The sequence below is a fragment of the Podospora anserina genome, chromosome 1 (assembly GCF_000226545.1).
Source record: "Podospora anserina S mat+ genomic DNA chromosome 1, supercontig 5".
Taxonomy (NCBI): Eukaryota; Fungi; Ascomycota; class Sordariomycetes; order Sordariales; family Podosporaceae; genus Podospora; species Podospora anserina.
Window position 1 is genome coordinate 48,251 of NW_001914829.1, and position 13,654 is coordinate 61,904.

At 53.2% G+C, this 13,654-nt stretch overlaps 7 protein-coding genes across 7 annotated transcripts; 4 read left to right on the forward strand and 3 right to left on the reverse strand.

Moving 5' to 3' along the window:
• Window positions 1-731: 731 nt before the first annotated feature.
• PODANS_1_20470 (uncharacterized protein) lies at window positions 732-2,041 on the reverse strand (the record flags this gene model as incomplete). Its single annotated transcript, XM_001902968.1, has 4 exons — window positions 732-740; window positions 801-1,681; window positions 1,739-1,889; window positions 1,949-2,041. 4 exons carry the CDS (start codon window positions 2,039-2,041, stop codon window positions 732-734), a joined length of 1,134 nt encoding a protein of 377 aa, XP_001903003.1.
• A 2,107-nt stretch (window positions 2,042-4,148) lies between these two features.
• PODANS_1_20480 (uncharacterized protein) lies at window positions 4,149-4,823 on the forward strand (the record flags this gene model as incomplete). Its single annotated transcript, XM_001902969.1, has 1 exon — window positions 4,149-4,823. A coding segment is annotated over one exon (675 nt), but the record flags the coding sequence as incomplete, so codon positions are not given.
• Window positions 4,824-5,891: 1,068 nt separating this feature from the next.
• On the forward strand, window positions 5,892-6,161 carry PODANS_1_20490 (uncharacterized protein; the record flags this gene model as incomplete). Its single annotated transcript, XM_001902970.1, has 1 exon — window positions 5,892-6,161. One exon carries the CDS (start codon window positions 5,892-5,894, stop codon window positions 6,159-6,161), a length of 270 nt encoding a protein of 89 aa, XP_001903005.1.
• A 210-nt stretch (window positions 6,162-6,371) lies between these two features.
• PODANS_1_20500 (uncharacterized protein) lies at window positions 6,372-7,071 on the reverse strand (the record flags this gene model as incomplete). Its single annotated transcript, XM_001902971.1, has 2 exons — window positions 6,372-6,795; window positions 6,911-7,071. 2 exons carry the CDS (start codon window positions 7,069-7,071, stop codon window positions 6,372-6,374), a joined length of 585 nt encoding a protein of 194 aa, XP_001903006.1.
• Window positions 7,072-8,493: 1,422 nt separating this feature from the next.
• On the forward strand, window positions 8,494-10,931 carry PODANS_1_20510 (uncharacterized protein; the record flags this gene model as incomplete). Its single annotated transcript, XM_001902972.1, has 3 exons — window positions 8,494-9,407; window positions 9,462-10,492; window positions 10,567-10,931. Coding segments are annotated over 3 exons (2,310 nt in total), but the record flags the coding sequence as incomplete, so codon positions are not given.
• Window positions 10,932-11,218: 287 nt separating this feature from the next.
• Window positions 11,219-12,100, forward strand: PODANS_1_20520 (uncharacterized protein; the record flags this gene model as incomplete). The annotated part of the gene is given in 3 exon segments (XM_001902973.1): window positions 11,219-11,308; window positions 11,323-11,718; window positions 11,819-12,100. Coding segments are annotated over 3 exon segments (768 nt in total), but the record flags the coding sequence as incomplete, so codon positions are not given.
• A 686-nt stretch (window positions 12,101-12,786) lies between these two features.
• On the reverse strand, window positions 12,787-13,494 carry PODANS_1_20530 (uncharacterized protein; the record flags this gene model as incomplete). Its single annotated transcript, XM_001902974.1, has 5 exons — window positions 12,787-12,932; window positions 13,001-13,071; window positions 13,184-13,219; window positions 13,280-13,307; window positions 13,491-13,494. 5 exons carry the CDS (start codon window positions 13,492-13,494, stop codon window positions 12,787-12,789), a joined length of 285 nt encoding a protein of 94 aa, XP_001903009.1.
• Window positions 13,495-13,654: the final 160 nt, after the last annotated feature.

Genomic DNA, 13,654 nt, shown 5'->3' on the forward strand with positions numbered 1-13,654 from the left:
CCGTTCGGATTGTGAGCTATCACATACATACATATTTACATACATACATACATACATACAATGCAGCCCATCGAGATTTTGGGAGGTGCGAGGGGAACACATTAATTGTCTCCGGGCCAGGAGATGTAACAAGGGGCATCATGTTTCAGCGGGGACCTTGTCATGACGGTAGGTGTGATTTACTACGTATTAGGGGTCAATCGGTTTTGTGGAGGAGGAAGAAAAGTTCCATTGCGAGGGGGGGAAAAAAAGGAAAAAAAAAAAGGAAAAAAAAAGAGGAAAAAAAAAAGGAAAGAAAAAAAGGAAAGAAAAAAAAGAGAGAAAAAAAGGAAGGAAAAAAAGAGAAAGAAAAAAAGAAGAAAAAGAAAAAGAGAAAAAGAAAGAAAGAAACGCCTAAACTACCTAACCTAGTGTGTCATTTTGCCATTGCTTCTTGTCCCTAGAAGAATTTGCCCCTGTTGTTTTACCTGATTGCAATTCCGGTGACCCTCCGCTTGAGAAAAGGAAACACCATTTATTTTTAATTTTTTTGGTTAAACCGAACAGAAAGGAAGTTAAAGGGAGGGGGGTAAAGAGATGTCGAGCATGAGGGGGGTGGGTTGTGTGCATGTTGGGGGATATATTTTTTGTCTGGTTGCTGATATGTGCTGTGTGCGGAGAGGTTCGGGCATCGGAAGGCTATGTATGTCAAAGTGTCTCATAAAGACTGACTTTGGACGTGCGTGGGCTCTCTACATGGTCTGCTCGCAACGGTGTCAGAGGATAAGCAAAGGTGGATGTGATCGAGAAAGTAAGCCTACCTGAGAATGCTGAACCTGCTGCTGCTGTTGAGCAGCCTGGAACATCCCGGCATAAGCCATCTGAAATTGCTGCTGCTGGTATACCCATTGCGCATGAGCCTGTGCCTGGGCTTGAGCCTGGGCAGCTTCGTTCGATGCCGGTTGTTGTGCCTGAGGACCATAGTAGGCCGGCATCTGCGGGAATCCCCAGTATGGCATACCGGCTACCATACCAGGCTGGACGGGCTGGAAGTACGGCTGAGGAATGGATGGGACGGCGTAGAGATGCGGTTGAGACCAGGCTGCTTGTTGTAGTTGAAAAGCTGCTTGGGCTTCTAGAGAGATAGGGCTTTGTTGTTGTTGTTGTTGTTGTTGTTGTTGCTGCTGCGGGTGCGACCAGGCTTGTAGATGACCTTGAAGTGCTTGTTGGGAATAATACCCCGAGTGGGCTGGTTGAGGTTGTGCCGCATGAGCTACTTGAGGCTGCCCATGATACAGGGCAACTTGAGCCTGGTGCCCCCAGGTTGCTGTCATCGAGGTGACTGGCTGTTGTTGGGGGTTCAGTTGCGCCTGAAGGTGCTGGTGTTGGGGGTGTTGCTGCGGTTGTGGCTGTCCCATCCAGCTGACTACCCCATACGGCCCCGGCTGCATCATGGCCCCGGCATTGCGAGGAGCTGCTGCGGCTTGGTACCCCCAAGCTGCTGACTCCAACGTGTGGTTACGTGCCGGGGCCGGCACACCAGGGGGTTTATTGAGAGCCAGCGCATCTTCGTGGGTAACGATCAAGACCCGATCACGGTCGAACGGCTTGACTATCTGCACGGCTCCTGTGCCACCAATTCTGTATCCAGGGTCATCGACCTTGATGGGACGACCCCTGTAGTGAGTAATTGCCAGCCATCCTGCCCGAAACTGGTCAGCATGCGTTCTCTTTCTCGGCTCAACAGGAGAGGCCTTACTCTTGCAATTCTCGAACTGGCTAAAGCCGACAATCCGCACCCAGCCCTTGTTCTTCTGTTCGCCCTGGATGCCAACAAAGACCTCTGACTTCTTATGAAGTAGAGAAAACACAAAGTTACGAAATTCTCGAGCGTCGGTTTGGTCAGGCAGCTTTCAAAAGTCAGTTAGGATTCGCATCGAAAGGGTGGCCAAGAAGAAAGAAGACTTGCATTAGAAACGAGAATGTAGAAAGGTCCACCAGCCGGGTCACCGGCTCGAACCCATACCGGAGGGGGATCAGCTGGAGGAGAAGAGATTGCCATTGCGGGACCAAAACAGGCAGATATCACCAGCAAAAAAGTGCGAACAAAGACTACAGCGAGAGAGAAGATGGAGGAGACAGGTCCTGGGCAGTCGGCCCTTCCCCCAACTTTTAGTACTCGACCCTCATACAGGGTGGTCCCTAGGGCAAACTGAGACAAACTGTAGTGCGCAGCAAGCCACAACTCTGGAGCAGTCGGACTCGATTCCCCAAAATGACTTTCTTTTTTCTGTGACTTGCTCGCATGGGGGTGGTGGGGGGGGGGGGGTCGGGTGTGTGGTCTTTGATATGGACCGTGCTTCTCGAGACAGAGGGTGGGGGGCGTCCAAGTGATCCCCCAATTGGATCTTCCCCCACAACCTTTTCTTCCCTGGCTGATCTGGCGGATCGACGCTTCCACTACTAGAAACGACTAGCCTGGCAATGTCGAGCTAGACTTCTAATGATGGGGTCCAAACTCGGCACGACTCTCAAAAAGCAAACAAAGTGTGTCAAGCCTCTCCTACCAGAGCCTGCGGGTTTCTCTCCCCCAAGTCTGCTCCTGTTCAAACGAGAGAACGAGAGAGGCAAGCAACCCTGGAACCACCCAACTCCTCACAGCCGTGTTCGATGTGAGTGATCGAAGTGGCTGGCTACAGAATCCAATCAAGGTCGAGTCCTTGCTGCAGTTCTAGCCAAGCAGAGACACCAGCAGCCAACGGCATGACAAAGCTTCTGTCCAAGGAAGCGGGGTATTCCCAAACCGGGCACGGCCAGAGAGGCGGCTGACCAGTTTTGATTCAAGGTTTGCTTCTTCTCTCTGGGCTGAGTAGAACCCCGCGCTGGTTTGCAGCATGTGTTGTCGAGCAGCATGTATTGTCGAATTTCTTTTGTATTCCGAGCGCGCAAGAACCGGTGGTTGGGACGGAGAGTAGGATCCGACTTTGGGTAGCGAACTTGCCTGTCCTGCATCTGTGGGCCGCTGGCGGTCAGCAGAAGGGGGCCCGGGCTACGTGATAGGGTTCCAATATCTAATCTCATCGTGCAGATGGGACGCTGGATCGTCGACGGGCAGGAAGAGGATCAGTCCCCGCAAATGCCAAACTCGGTGACACTTGCATACGGATGTCAGTGAGCCGTCGAAGCTTTTTTTTCTTTCTGACTCTGGCTCAACAATCTATCCGACCGCGGGTGAAGCTTCCGATCCCTTGCCGGTTGTCGACATGTTAGGGCAGCCTAAAAGAACACAAGATGGGATTGCCTTGCTTGTTCGAGTATGCCAGGATGACCAGTCACATTCTCCCTCCACAGTGCATGATGGCTATTGTTTTGCTGCATGCTTTCCAGCTGCCGGGCTTGCTATCAGTGTTTGCAGGCAGCAGCGGGAGATGTCTGAGGTCTCGCTGAGTTGGCGTCGAGGTCCTTCGCATTCGCCCTTGCTTCGTATCTATTTTCTGACATTTTTTTTTTTTTTGGAATGTTGTCTTGGTACAGAAACTAAGACAAAAAAGGGGGCGTGTTGTACAAAGCCCAAAGCTGATGGATGACATTGCACAACAGGTGGAAGATCTCACGTGGGAAGTTTTCTGAAATTCCGAGGTGGATTTCCAAGAGGAATGAATATCAGGGTTAGGGTCTGGCACTGCTGCCCCGCGCTAACACCTTTTGGGGTTTAATGTCAACAGATTGCCGGCCGCGCGCTTTCGAGAGCGCATCGCGCACCTTCATGGCCAGCGCAACTCTCGAACAGAAGACAACCACCAACCCTTTTGCAAAAAACACGACGGGACAAATTCGTTTTTTTTTTATTTTTTTGATTTTTTTTTACCAGAGATATCAGAATTTTAACAATTACTCAAGGCCGCAAAAATGGGCCGCGCCAAATCCCCAACCAAAGCGTCACCCCAATCGCTCACCCACCGCGCCAACCACGCCCTCACCCAACTCCAATCCCTCGTTCCCTCGGCCTCCTCAGCCTCGGGATGAAGAATCCCCCATAACCATCATCCGCCTCTCCGCCCCGATAATCTCGTCCGCTTCTTCGTCCGAGACCCCGTCAGCAGCTCGCACCTCTGACATCTCCAACACCTCTCTCCCGCCCTCGGGGTCAACCCTCTCCTTCCTCGAAGGCCGACCTCCTCCACTACAAAGAACTCTTCTCCAAACTCCGCTTCTCCTACGTCGAGCAGGTCACCAAAGAAAAGTTCATACGCGCCATCGTCGGCGACCCGCCCTTGATCGTCACGCCCCAGGAAAACGCCGAGCTGGAAGACAGCAACAAGGTTGCCAAGGCGGAGCTGAAGGCTCTCAAGAATGAGGTGGCGGACATGGTCAAGGATCTGGAGGCGAGGGGGCGGGAGCTGGCAAAACGTTACGAGAGGGTCAAGACGGAGACTGTCCGGCTAGGGGAGCTGCCGGGACGAGTGGAGGGGTTGGAAAGGGAGATTGCGAGGTTGAAGGAGGAGCAGCAGGTTGGGGAGGGATCGAGGGCAGAGCTGAATTTGCCGCTGGCGAAGACGCTGCAGCTTGTGGGCGAGAAAAAGAGGCAGATGCAGGAGTTGGATAGGCAGTTGGAGCAGCTGAGAAATCAGGCTCCACGGAAGAGGAAGGAGGTGGAGCGGTTGCAAGGAGAGGTGGCCGGGCTGGAGCAGAAGAGGGGGAATGCGATGGCGGCGGCGAAAGAAGCGAAGAGAAGGAGGGAGGATAAGGGGGCCAGGAACGGGGTTGATGAGCTGGAGGCAAGGGGACGGTGGTATAGGGGGAGCGAGGCTGTTTTGAGGGGGTTGCTGGGGATTCAGGGGTGAGTCGCGACATAAGAAGGCGATGGCTTGGAGTCTTGGGAGTTTCGGAATCGGGATGCGGGTTAGATACCAGGTTGGGATTTGTGTCGTGGGCGCTAATGGTATATATATATCTGGCAAAAGCAGTCGTCTTGAGCATTCCACTCTGGGATATTGTAGAAAAACCATCAGCAATTGTGTATTTTCCCGGTCTTGAGCCTCAGGTCGTTTGTAGTAAATATTGCAGGGCTGTTCGCGAGAACTGGATGGGCAGGTATACTTGAGGACTGCAGGCTTCAAGACCCAGGCGAACGTTGAATCTAAAGACAAAGCTCGCGGCTAAAGTCTAGGCATCATTCAGCGCTGGTGTGCTCTCTCGACGTCTCCTACCAGTTTCGAGAGAGGCATCCGGATAAAGTGAGCGGTTTGAGAGGGGCATCGTCACCACAAAATAGTTGACACACAGGTAGGTTGCTGAACCATGCCTTTCAGTTTGAAGGATAATCACTAGGCTATTAAAGATAGTTGATATGCCTTTAAGATGGTGAATGGGACTCTAAATATAGCAACAAAGCCTTTGAATAAAGATATTTAGAATGCCCGATAATCTATCTACCTTTTGAGGTATGGTTCATTTTTTAAAAATAAATATGGATTAACTTCACCTTTCTGTTCCACTTATTTTGTTATTTTGTGGTGAGAGTGAGGGGGCTATGAGCACCTCAGAGGTCTGTTCCCTCCAATCAGTCAATCCACTTTTTCCATGTGGTCACACTCAAGACATCAACGTCCAAGTCTCATTTGAAGTTGTTTCAACTTGCCAACATCCTCATTTTACTTTGAATTCACCTTCCCGACATAATTCTGACTTTGGCAAGACCATTGCTGTTCAAGTTAAAAGACCAAAAATGTCTCAGCTCTGGTCTTCACCCAAATCCCCTGCCACCGCTGGCCCAGTCCGCCGGTTCGGTCAGATCATCAAGCTTAAACCCGAGCACGTTGCCAAGTACAAGGAGATCCACGCTGCCGTTTGGCCTGGTGTGTTGGAGCAGATCAAGGCTAGCAATATCAGAGATTGTAATCTATTCCTCGATGTGTTCTACACACGAGCAACCGAGATCTAATCAAACCACAGACAGCATCTTCCACGATCCAGACAGCGGAATCCTTTTCGCCAGCTTCAAGTACATTGGCACCGACTATGACGCGGACATGAAGAGGATGAGGGAGAACCCAAAGGTGAGGGAGTGGTGGAAGTTGACGCACAGCCTCCAGGAGTCTCTTGTACCGGGGGCGAAGAGCAGTTCAGACGGGGAACCGGCTTGGTGGAAAGGGGTTGAGGAGGTGTTTTACACTCCTTGAGAGGGCCCGTGTTGCTGAGGATTAGCTGTGAGATATCAGCTGTCACCACACTTCTGAAAAATCAAAATTCTCGCCGCTCTGATGATTTTCTTGATGTTGCATGTGTCAGTTTGCCTGGCTGGCTGCCCAATGTCGATATTCAAAGCCTACCACTTACCTAAACGCTTCTATTCTCTCGGCCCAGACTGTTGGGGGTCAGCCGTTTCACAACTATTTCGACTTGCCAAAGAAATTGCTGAGGAAGTTGCCCCCGCCACCACCCCGACTGCCGTGTCTACGTGCCTCGGTCCTCATCCACTCCTCCAGAAACTGACGGTTGGCCATCTTCCTGGCATCCGTAACCTTGGTCTCGACTTGAGCCTCCTGGGCGTCGAAACTGAGAAGAGTCGGGAGGGCACTGATCATGTAGGTCATCCCCAGACCCGCGCTCATGACATCTGGCGCGTCGTACTCGACTTCGCAGTAGCCCACCCCGCCCTCAGCCTCACCGACACCGGACTCGACGAGCTCCCGGATGAGGGGTTCTACGACTTTGCATGTTGGGCAGTACGAGGCTGTCCACATCGTCAAGAGAGGCGTCCGGGATGATGCCGACAGGAGTTGGTAGGTGTGAAACTGGTCCGGGTTACGAACGCTACATGATTCGAGCGAACGAAACAGATTGTCAAAAGATATTCCCCCAAAGTGGTAAGGCCACTGCTCCATCGGCACCGTTGGGACATGTGGGGGAGATGCATGAGGTTACTCACGAGGCATAAACCTGGTTCTTCGCACCCACCTTGGGCGATGTCGAGAAGTGAACGCGTGAGACGGACAGCGGCTCTTCTATGCATGCGATGACGGTCTTGTAAGACTTGGCCCGAGGGAAAAGCCGCCCGGCAAGGGTCGGTCGAAGAAGAAGGGTGTGCATCCTGCTCGCTGGGGCTCCTCAATGATGAGAGACCGAGACGGGTATCATCGAGATAGCGACAAAACTGACCAAGTTTGTCAGAATCTTGTGTTTTTCATGTCTGAGCTTGACTCGCATATCGGAGCTATCAAAGAAACCGATGAGCTCATGGGACAGCTATCAGCCCCCATGCCCAACGACAGGGATCATCATTGGCCCGCAGCCCAACTTCTCGGCACTGGGGCGGGTGAGGCGGGGGGTGGCTGCCGCGCTCACAGCGGCTTGTGTGCACCACCAGATGAAGCTGGCGTCATTCTGCATGGGAGACCTTGTCCAATGTTTTCCCATGGACCGGCAACGACCACCACTCATTGCCCGTTGCGGTCCACTGGTCAGACCATACGGGAGTCGCCTGCCGACCGACGCTTCAAGTTATTTTGCTCTCTTTGTTGCCATCTTCTGACAACCATTAGCTAGCGTCTTATTATCGACCCTGCGGGGAAAATTCGAGGTCGCAGGAGACTCTGCTGTTAGCGGGGGTCGGTGGAGTATCCGGGGAATCACAAGGGACCAAACCCCCCGCCAAGTAGCCCAACACACTCCACCACCTTTCAGAGGGACCTTGGGTGACCGTAAAGATGAAGACGTCCCGGACCATCAACAGGTGCTGATCCTTCGGGCCTCCCGTGCCATTCGTAGAGTGTCAGCAGCTGCTCTTTAGAGGTGCGTCCAACTGGCAACCCAATGGCCTATTCCCTGATTTCAACCTCTCTGCTCAACAAGCCTCTCGGTGAGGATCCGGACACAGCTGAGGACACGTCGAGAACGACGAGACTTCACTGGTCGGCCAAGAGGGCCCGAGAGGTTCTCTCTCTCTCTCTCTCTCTCTCTTGATAACCAAGGGTTCTTGTCGAGCACCACCTTGGCCGTATCTTGGCACACAATCCATGTCATGATGAACCGAATCCGTAGCGGTGCAGCCTTCTTGAAGCAGTTCGCCGGCTCCACACATCTGACGCTGGGCACGGCGCGTTGTGTCTGTATATATCGACGTCGCCGCTTCCTTCCATCGCGTCCGGCGTCAGTTGATCTCCAGATCTCTCATTCTTCAAACTTGCAAGGTCAGACCAACGACAAGCGGTCCCACTCTCCCCGCAAAGCTGCAGGCATCAAAGCCTTGCTGCTGGAAGGCGCTGCACCTCCTACCCTCCCGCCGCCTGCCCGTCTTGGAGATCAACGCGACTTGGGGGGAAGCCCTTGTTTCTGCGCTGTCTCTTGCTTGTCAACAGACGCCGTCTAATACCTCCTCCAGCTTTAGAAGACCAACTTCCTCTCTGAACCTCTTAGCCTCTCTCCCTTTATTCTTTTTTTTAACTTTTCATCCTAAAAACCACCTAAGCAGCTTCACCTGGCACGGCATATCCTTCACCTGTTTAGACCTAGACGCTTGGGATGGCAAGCAGCTCGGGGGAATCACCGCAGCGGCGAAAATGGTTTTCGCGCAATTCATCCAATGGGGAGGGTTCCGTTGAAAAAAAGGGCCCAACAAGATGGACGATGGGAATCCTGGAAGACAAGGAGACGATCGAGGTTCCAGGTATGTCCCTTACAACGGCTTTCAAGCAAGTCTGGTTGCTAACACCGCTCCTAGGCTCCGTTCTCTTGCTGGCCCCTGATCACAACGAGCCGCTCGGCTTGAGGAACGCGCCCGCAAGAACATCTCATTCCTCTATTCCTGTCGGTGTCCTTCGCCAGGTCACCGAACCACCGCCTCCGGCAGAGGACCCCAAGAAGAAGACCAAGGATGGGAAAATCATCTTGGACCCTCAGCCTGATGATTCGGCCAATGATCCCCTGAACTGGCCGGTATGGCGAAGAGACTCTTCGCTTCTCTCTCTCGGGCTCTACTGCCTCGTTGGTGGAGGCATGACGCCCATCCTGGCCGCCGGGTTCACCGACGTTGCCAGCGATTATGGGGTAGATGTTCACACCGTCTCCCTCACGACAGGTCTGTACATGATGGGTATGGGTCTGGGCTCCGTTGTGTTCTCTCCAACTGCCATCTTGTGGGGAAAGCGGCCAGTCTACCTGTTCAGTTCCGTCCTGTTCATTTTGACTTCGGTTTGGTGTGCCTTGTCACCAAACTTCGCCTCGTTGGTGGTTGCCCGTATCCTCCAGGGTGTCTCCGTCAGCCCTGTCGAATGTCTTCCTTCCGCCACCATTGCCGAAATCTTCTTCCTTCACGAGCGCGCATTCCGCATCGGTATCTACACTCTGTTGTTGCTCGGTGGGAAGAATCTGGTTCCTTTGGTCAGCGCTGCCATTATTCAAAAGTTGGGATGGCGATGGGTGTTTTGGTAAGTCCATCAGCATGCGTGTCCTTCGAGTGCGGGACTGACGCCTTGTTCTAGGATCGTTGCCATCATCGTCGGGTTCTGCTCGGTCCTCTTGTTTCTTTTTGTCCCCGAATCTTTCTGGGACCGTGCTCCGCATCGCAGAAAGAAGTCCAGACCAAACTTCTTCCGCCGCTTCTCCTCGAGACACGATGTGGCTCACCCGGGGGCTCATGCCACCCCGGCTGTCACGCCTGCTCCGCAATCACCAATCACGGAAGCTGTGCCTTCACCCGAGCCTCCGAAAGCCGCGACCAGGGCGCAAGTCGGTTTCGCTCCGGAGCCCGAGTACCTAGATTCGGAGCCCCGCGAGAGAGCATCGCAAGACATCCAACGACCCCCAACTGCCCAAGCCCCTCCTGCGGTTTCAGAGTCGGAAAAGCCGGTCTCCGACGGCCCAGCCTCGAGAACTCCTCACGACACCGATAGTGAGTCGCTTTCGAGCTCTCGGTCCGGGCGAGAGGCGTACACGACCGTCTTGCGCGGCGCACCCCCGAAATCTTTTGTTCAGCAGCTCAAACCCTTCAATGGCCGCCTCAACAAGGACAAGTGGCACAAGGCTGCCGTCCGGCCTCTGATTCTTCTGTCGTATCCTGCCGTGTTGTGGTCATCGATCGTGTACGCGTGCTCGGTCGGATGGCTTATCGTGATATCAGAATCTATGGCCGTGATATACCGAGAGGAAGTCTACGACTTTGACGCCCTTCAGACCGGTCTCGTCTACATCTCTCCTTTTATCGGTGGTGTCCTCGGAACTGCCGTGGCAGGCAGAGTCTCGGATGTCATTGTGAAGGCGATGGCGAGACGCAATGGTGGACTTTACGAACCCGAGTTCAGACTCATCATGGCTCTCCCCGTGGCCATCACCACGGTTATCGGCCTGATGGGTTTCGGCTGGTCGGCCGAGGTGAGAGATCACTGGATGGTGCCGACGGCATTCTTTGGCATAATTTCCTTTGGGTGCTGTTTGGGATCAACAACCAGCATCACCTTCTGCGTCGACAGCTACAGACAGTATGCCGGCGAGGCCCTTGTCACACTCAACTTTTGCAAGAACATCTTCCATGGTCTTGTTTTCAGTTTGTTCGTCACCGGCTGGCTGAGCTCGGACGGACCGAAGAAGGTGTACATTTGGATTGGTGTCATTCAGCTTATCCTGCTGCTGTTCACCATCCCGATGTATATCTATGGCAAGCGGGCGCGCATGTGGACGGTGCGGAAGAACTTTATGGAGAGGTTCTAGGAGAGCATCGAGCGGAGAAAGCAGGAGAGGCTTCATGTCAACTTTCAAAAGGTTGGACACAGGAAATCGGAATGAGACTTTTTTTTTTTGGGGGGGGGGGGGGAGGGTTTGTTTTTTTTTGGCGTTTTTTTAAAGACTTTCGTTTTATGACCGTATGGTTTAGTGTTACTGCATTGCATTTGCATGGCCGGTTTTTTTCTTTCTTTCTTTATGGACTGGGCTGGGGGTTTGATGACTTTTTTTAAACGGTCTGTGTTCTGGATATGATATATGATACCAACATGGCTTTAGCACTCGTTAGAAATACATTTATATGATATATGTTGTACATTTATAATCATACTATCTTTGAAGATCGTGTTGTGGTGGTGTAGGTTATCAAGGTCCCTTCTCCACTTTGATGCCCCTCTCCCCCCAACTTCTACCATCTCTTCAACCCCTCCAACATTTTTTTTTTGGGTCTTTAAACACTCCATCAAACCCGCCATCACCAGTCACCACCATATCAACCACGGCAATGTCGACCACAACCCCCCACCTTTTGGAACCCTACCTCTCCCTGCCCCGGGAAACCTCCCTCATTGTTCTCAGCTCCATCCTCGGCGCATCGACAAACTGGCTGTGGCGCGGTACATCCACTCCTACCTCAAAACCCCCAGCGTCGAAGGCGAGCCAGAAGTCGCGGTATTGCTGGCGTCCTTCCTCCGAGACTACCCCTTCTTCCAGCAGACCCTCTCCAAGCTCTCGCTCGACCTCGACTCCGAAGCCCGAAAGGGCAGGTTCGCGTTTGTGGATGGGTTGACGGGCTTGTTTCTCCCGTCCCAGCGGTCCGGGGGGAGGTTGCAGGACGGGGATGATCTCCGGGCGGTTCAGAGACAGATCGGAGATGCCCTGGCGGGGTTGGATGCGGGGAGGAAGAGGAGGGTGGTGCTGGTGCTGGACCAGCCGGATTTCTTGGTTGCGAGTACTAGTGCTGGCGGTGGGGAAGGGGCTGGGATCGCGGTGAGGGATGTCATCTTGGATCTGAGAGAGGTTTGTCTTCCCTTCCCGCCGCCCCCGGTCCCTCGACCCTCGTGGCCATTTGGCAAGGGAAAAAAAAAGTTTGTGGATGGGGCTGACAAACAATAAACAGAAGGTCCACAGCTGCGTCGTTACCGTGTCAGCCGACGACCCTCTCGTTCACCCTCCTGTCGCTCCCACACCCCTCGAGACGAACCACTCCTGGTTTGTGCTGTCACTGCTTCACGAGGCGGACATGCTGTGCGCCCTGAGGCTGCTGGACACTGGCACAGCAAAGGATGTCAGTGGGGTGGTGAGGATCACCAGTTCGAGGGATGGCGAGACGGAGGACAGAGAGTATCTTTACAAGGTTGGGGGGCATGGCGGTGCCAAGGTCTTCGAGAGGGGGCAGTAGATGTCACGGTATGGCAAGTAAATGGATGAGATGCTCATGGCATGACTAGTCATTGGATGATATGGTCCAGAAAGGCATAGCAAGCACGCACACATATGACGCAAGCGAATGATGCCCAATTTTTGACAGCAAAACCGCCGCCCAAGTAGCTGAGAGCACAGCGTTCCAAGAGACAACCGGACGCATGGAATATGGCACGAGACGCCCAATTCCAATCATCAATCATGGACAGCACCAGAGGACATCATGAGCCAGCACCAAAGAGGTAAATACAGGAATACCGATTTTGAACCCCTTTGCGCCCGACTCTTGGGAGCGTCTGCTGGGCTGTCCCAGTAATAACAAAGAAACACCTTCACGCCTTTCATAAACCGTCTGCCCTTGATGCTGCTTCATCACTTCTTTTTGCTTGACTCTCGTGCCCATGGATAAACTGGTCTGGATGGTAGTTGGTTCGTCGCGAGTGCATTCGCGATTTTTGTGTGTCTGTGGTTTTATGACCCCAATTTGCCCGCCGAGATGCATACCATTTGTGATGACTGAAAGCAGCAAAGCATAAAAACCGCGAGCATGGTTTCCCCGTCCGGAATAAATTTGTGAATCCCAGCGCCCGTTTACACCGCTCGCCAAAAACGACCCGTCCCGTCATCCACGTTCCAGCCCATCAATGCCCGAAGACGACCTGCTTACTCGGAAGCGGTGTTGGGACCCCGCGAGCCCTTGGGGACACCAGTCTGGAAGCCGTTCTTGAACTTTCTGGAGATGGTGCTGAGGTATCTCATGCGGCCGGTGCCGGTGACCTTTCTGCGCTTAGCCTTCTCGGACCAGTTGTCTGTAATACCCCGAACGTCAGCAAGCCGTTCCCTTTTCATGCCGTCTCGAGTGTTGTTGGCAACGTACACTTGCGGGTCTTAGCAGCGGGGTAGCCGCACGAAGCGCAGGTGTGCTTCTGGTTGTGCATGGAACGGCGACTGTTGAACACCAATGTCAATATCTATTCGTCATCCTCCTCTCGTTCCTCCTCGTCGGCAATCGAATCGTTCTCTCGTCCGGTTCGTCGATGAAGGGCTCGTGAGGACTTACCCGCAGCGTCTGCAGATCCCGTGGGTCTTGTTGTGGCTATTGATGAGAGTCAGCAATGAATTCCGCCTCACTCCATATCCCAATGTCGAAACATACCGCTTGCCAAAGCTGGAGGTACCCTTCGCTGTTGTCGAGAGTCAGCATAACCGTGACCAATCCCGTACGCAATGTGTAGATGCAAAATTTCGGCCACGGATGAGCCATCAAGGCGTCGAGGACATCGGCATCTTGAGTCGAGGATGCATTTCGATATTTCGGGGATGGGTGTGGTGTGCTCAGGTATCGCAACGGAGGGGTGGGAACGTACTCATTTTGGCGGTGGATCTGGAAAAATTGTCGAGTTAGAATTGAGAATTGGGGAGAAAGCTACTTCTTGGTCGATTAAACGTACCTGCGTCGTCGTCGACAAGAGGGAGCTTTGTGATGGGTTGCAGAATCTCTCGCGGTTCCGGGGTCGCGAAATTTTGGGAA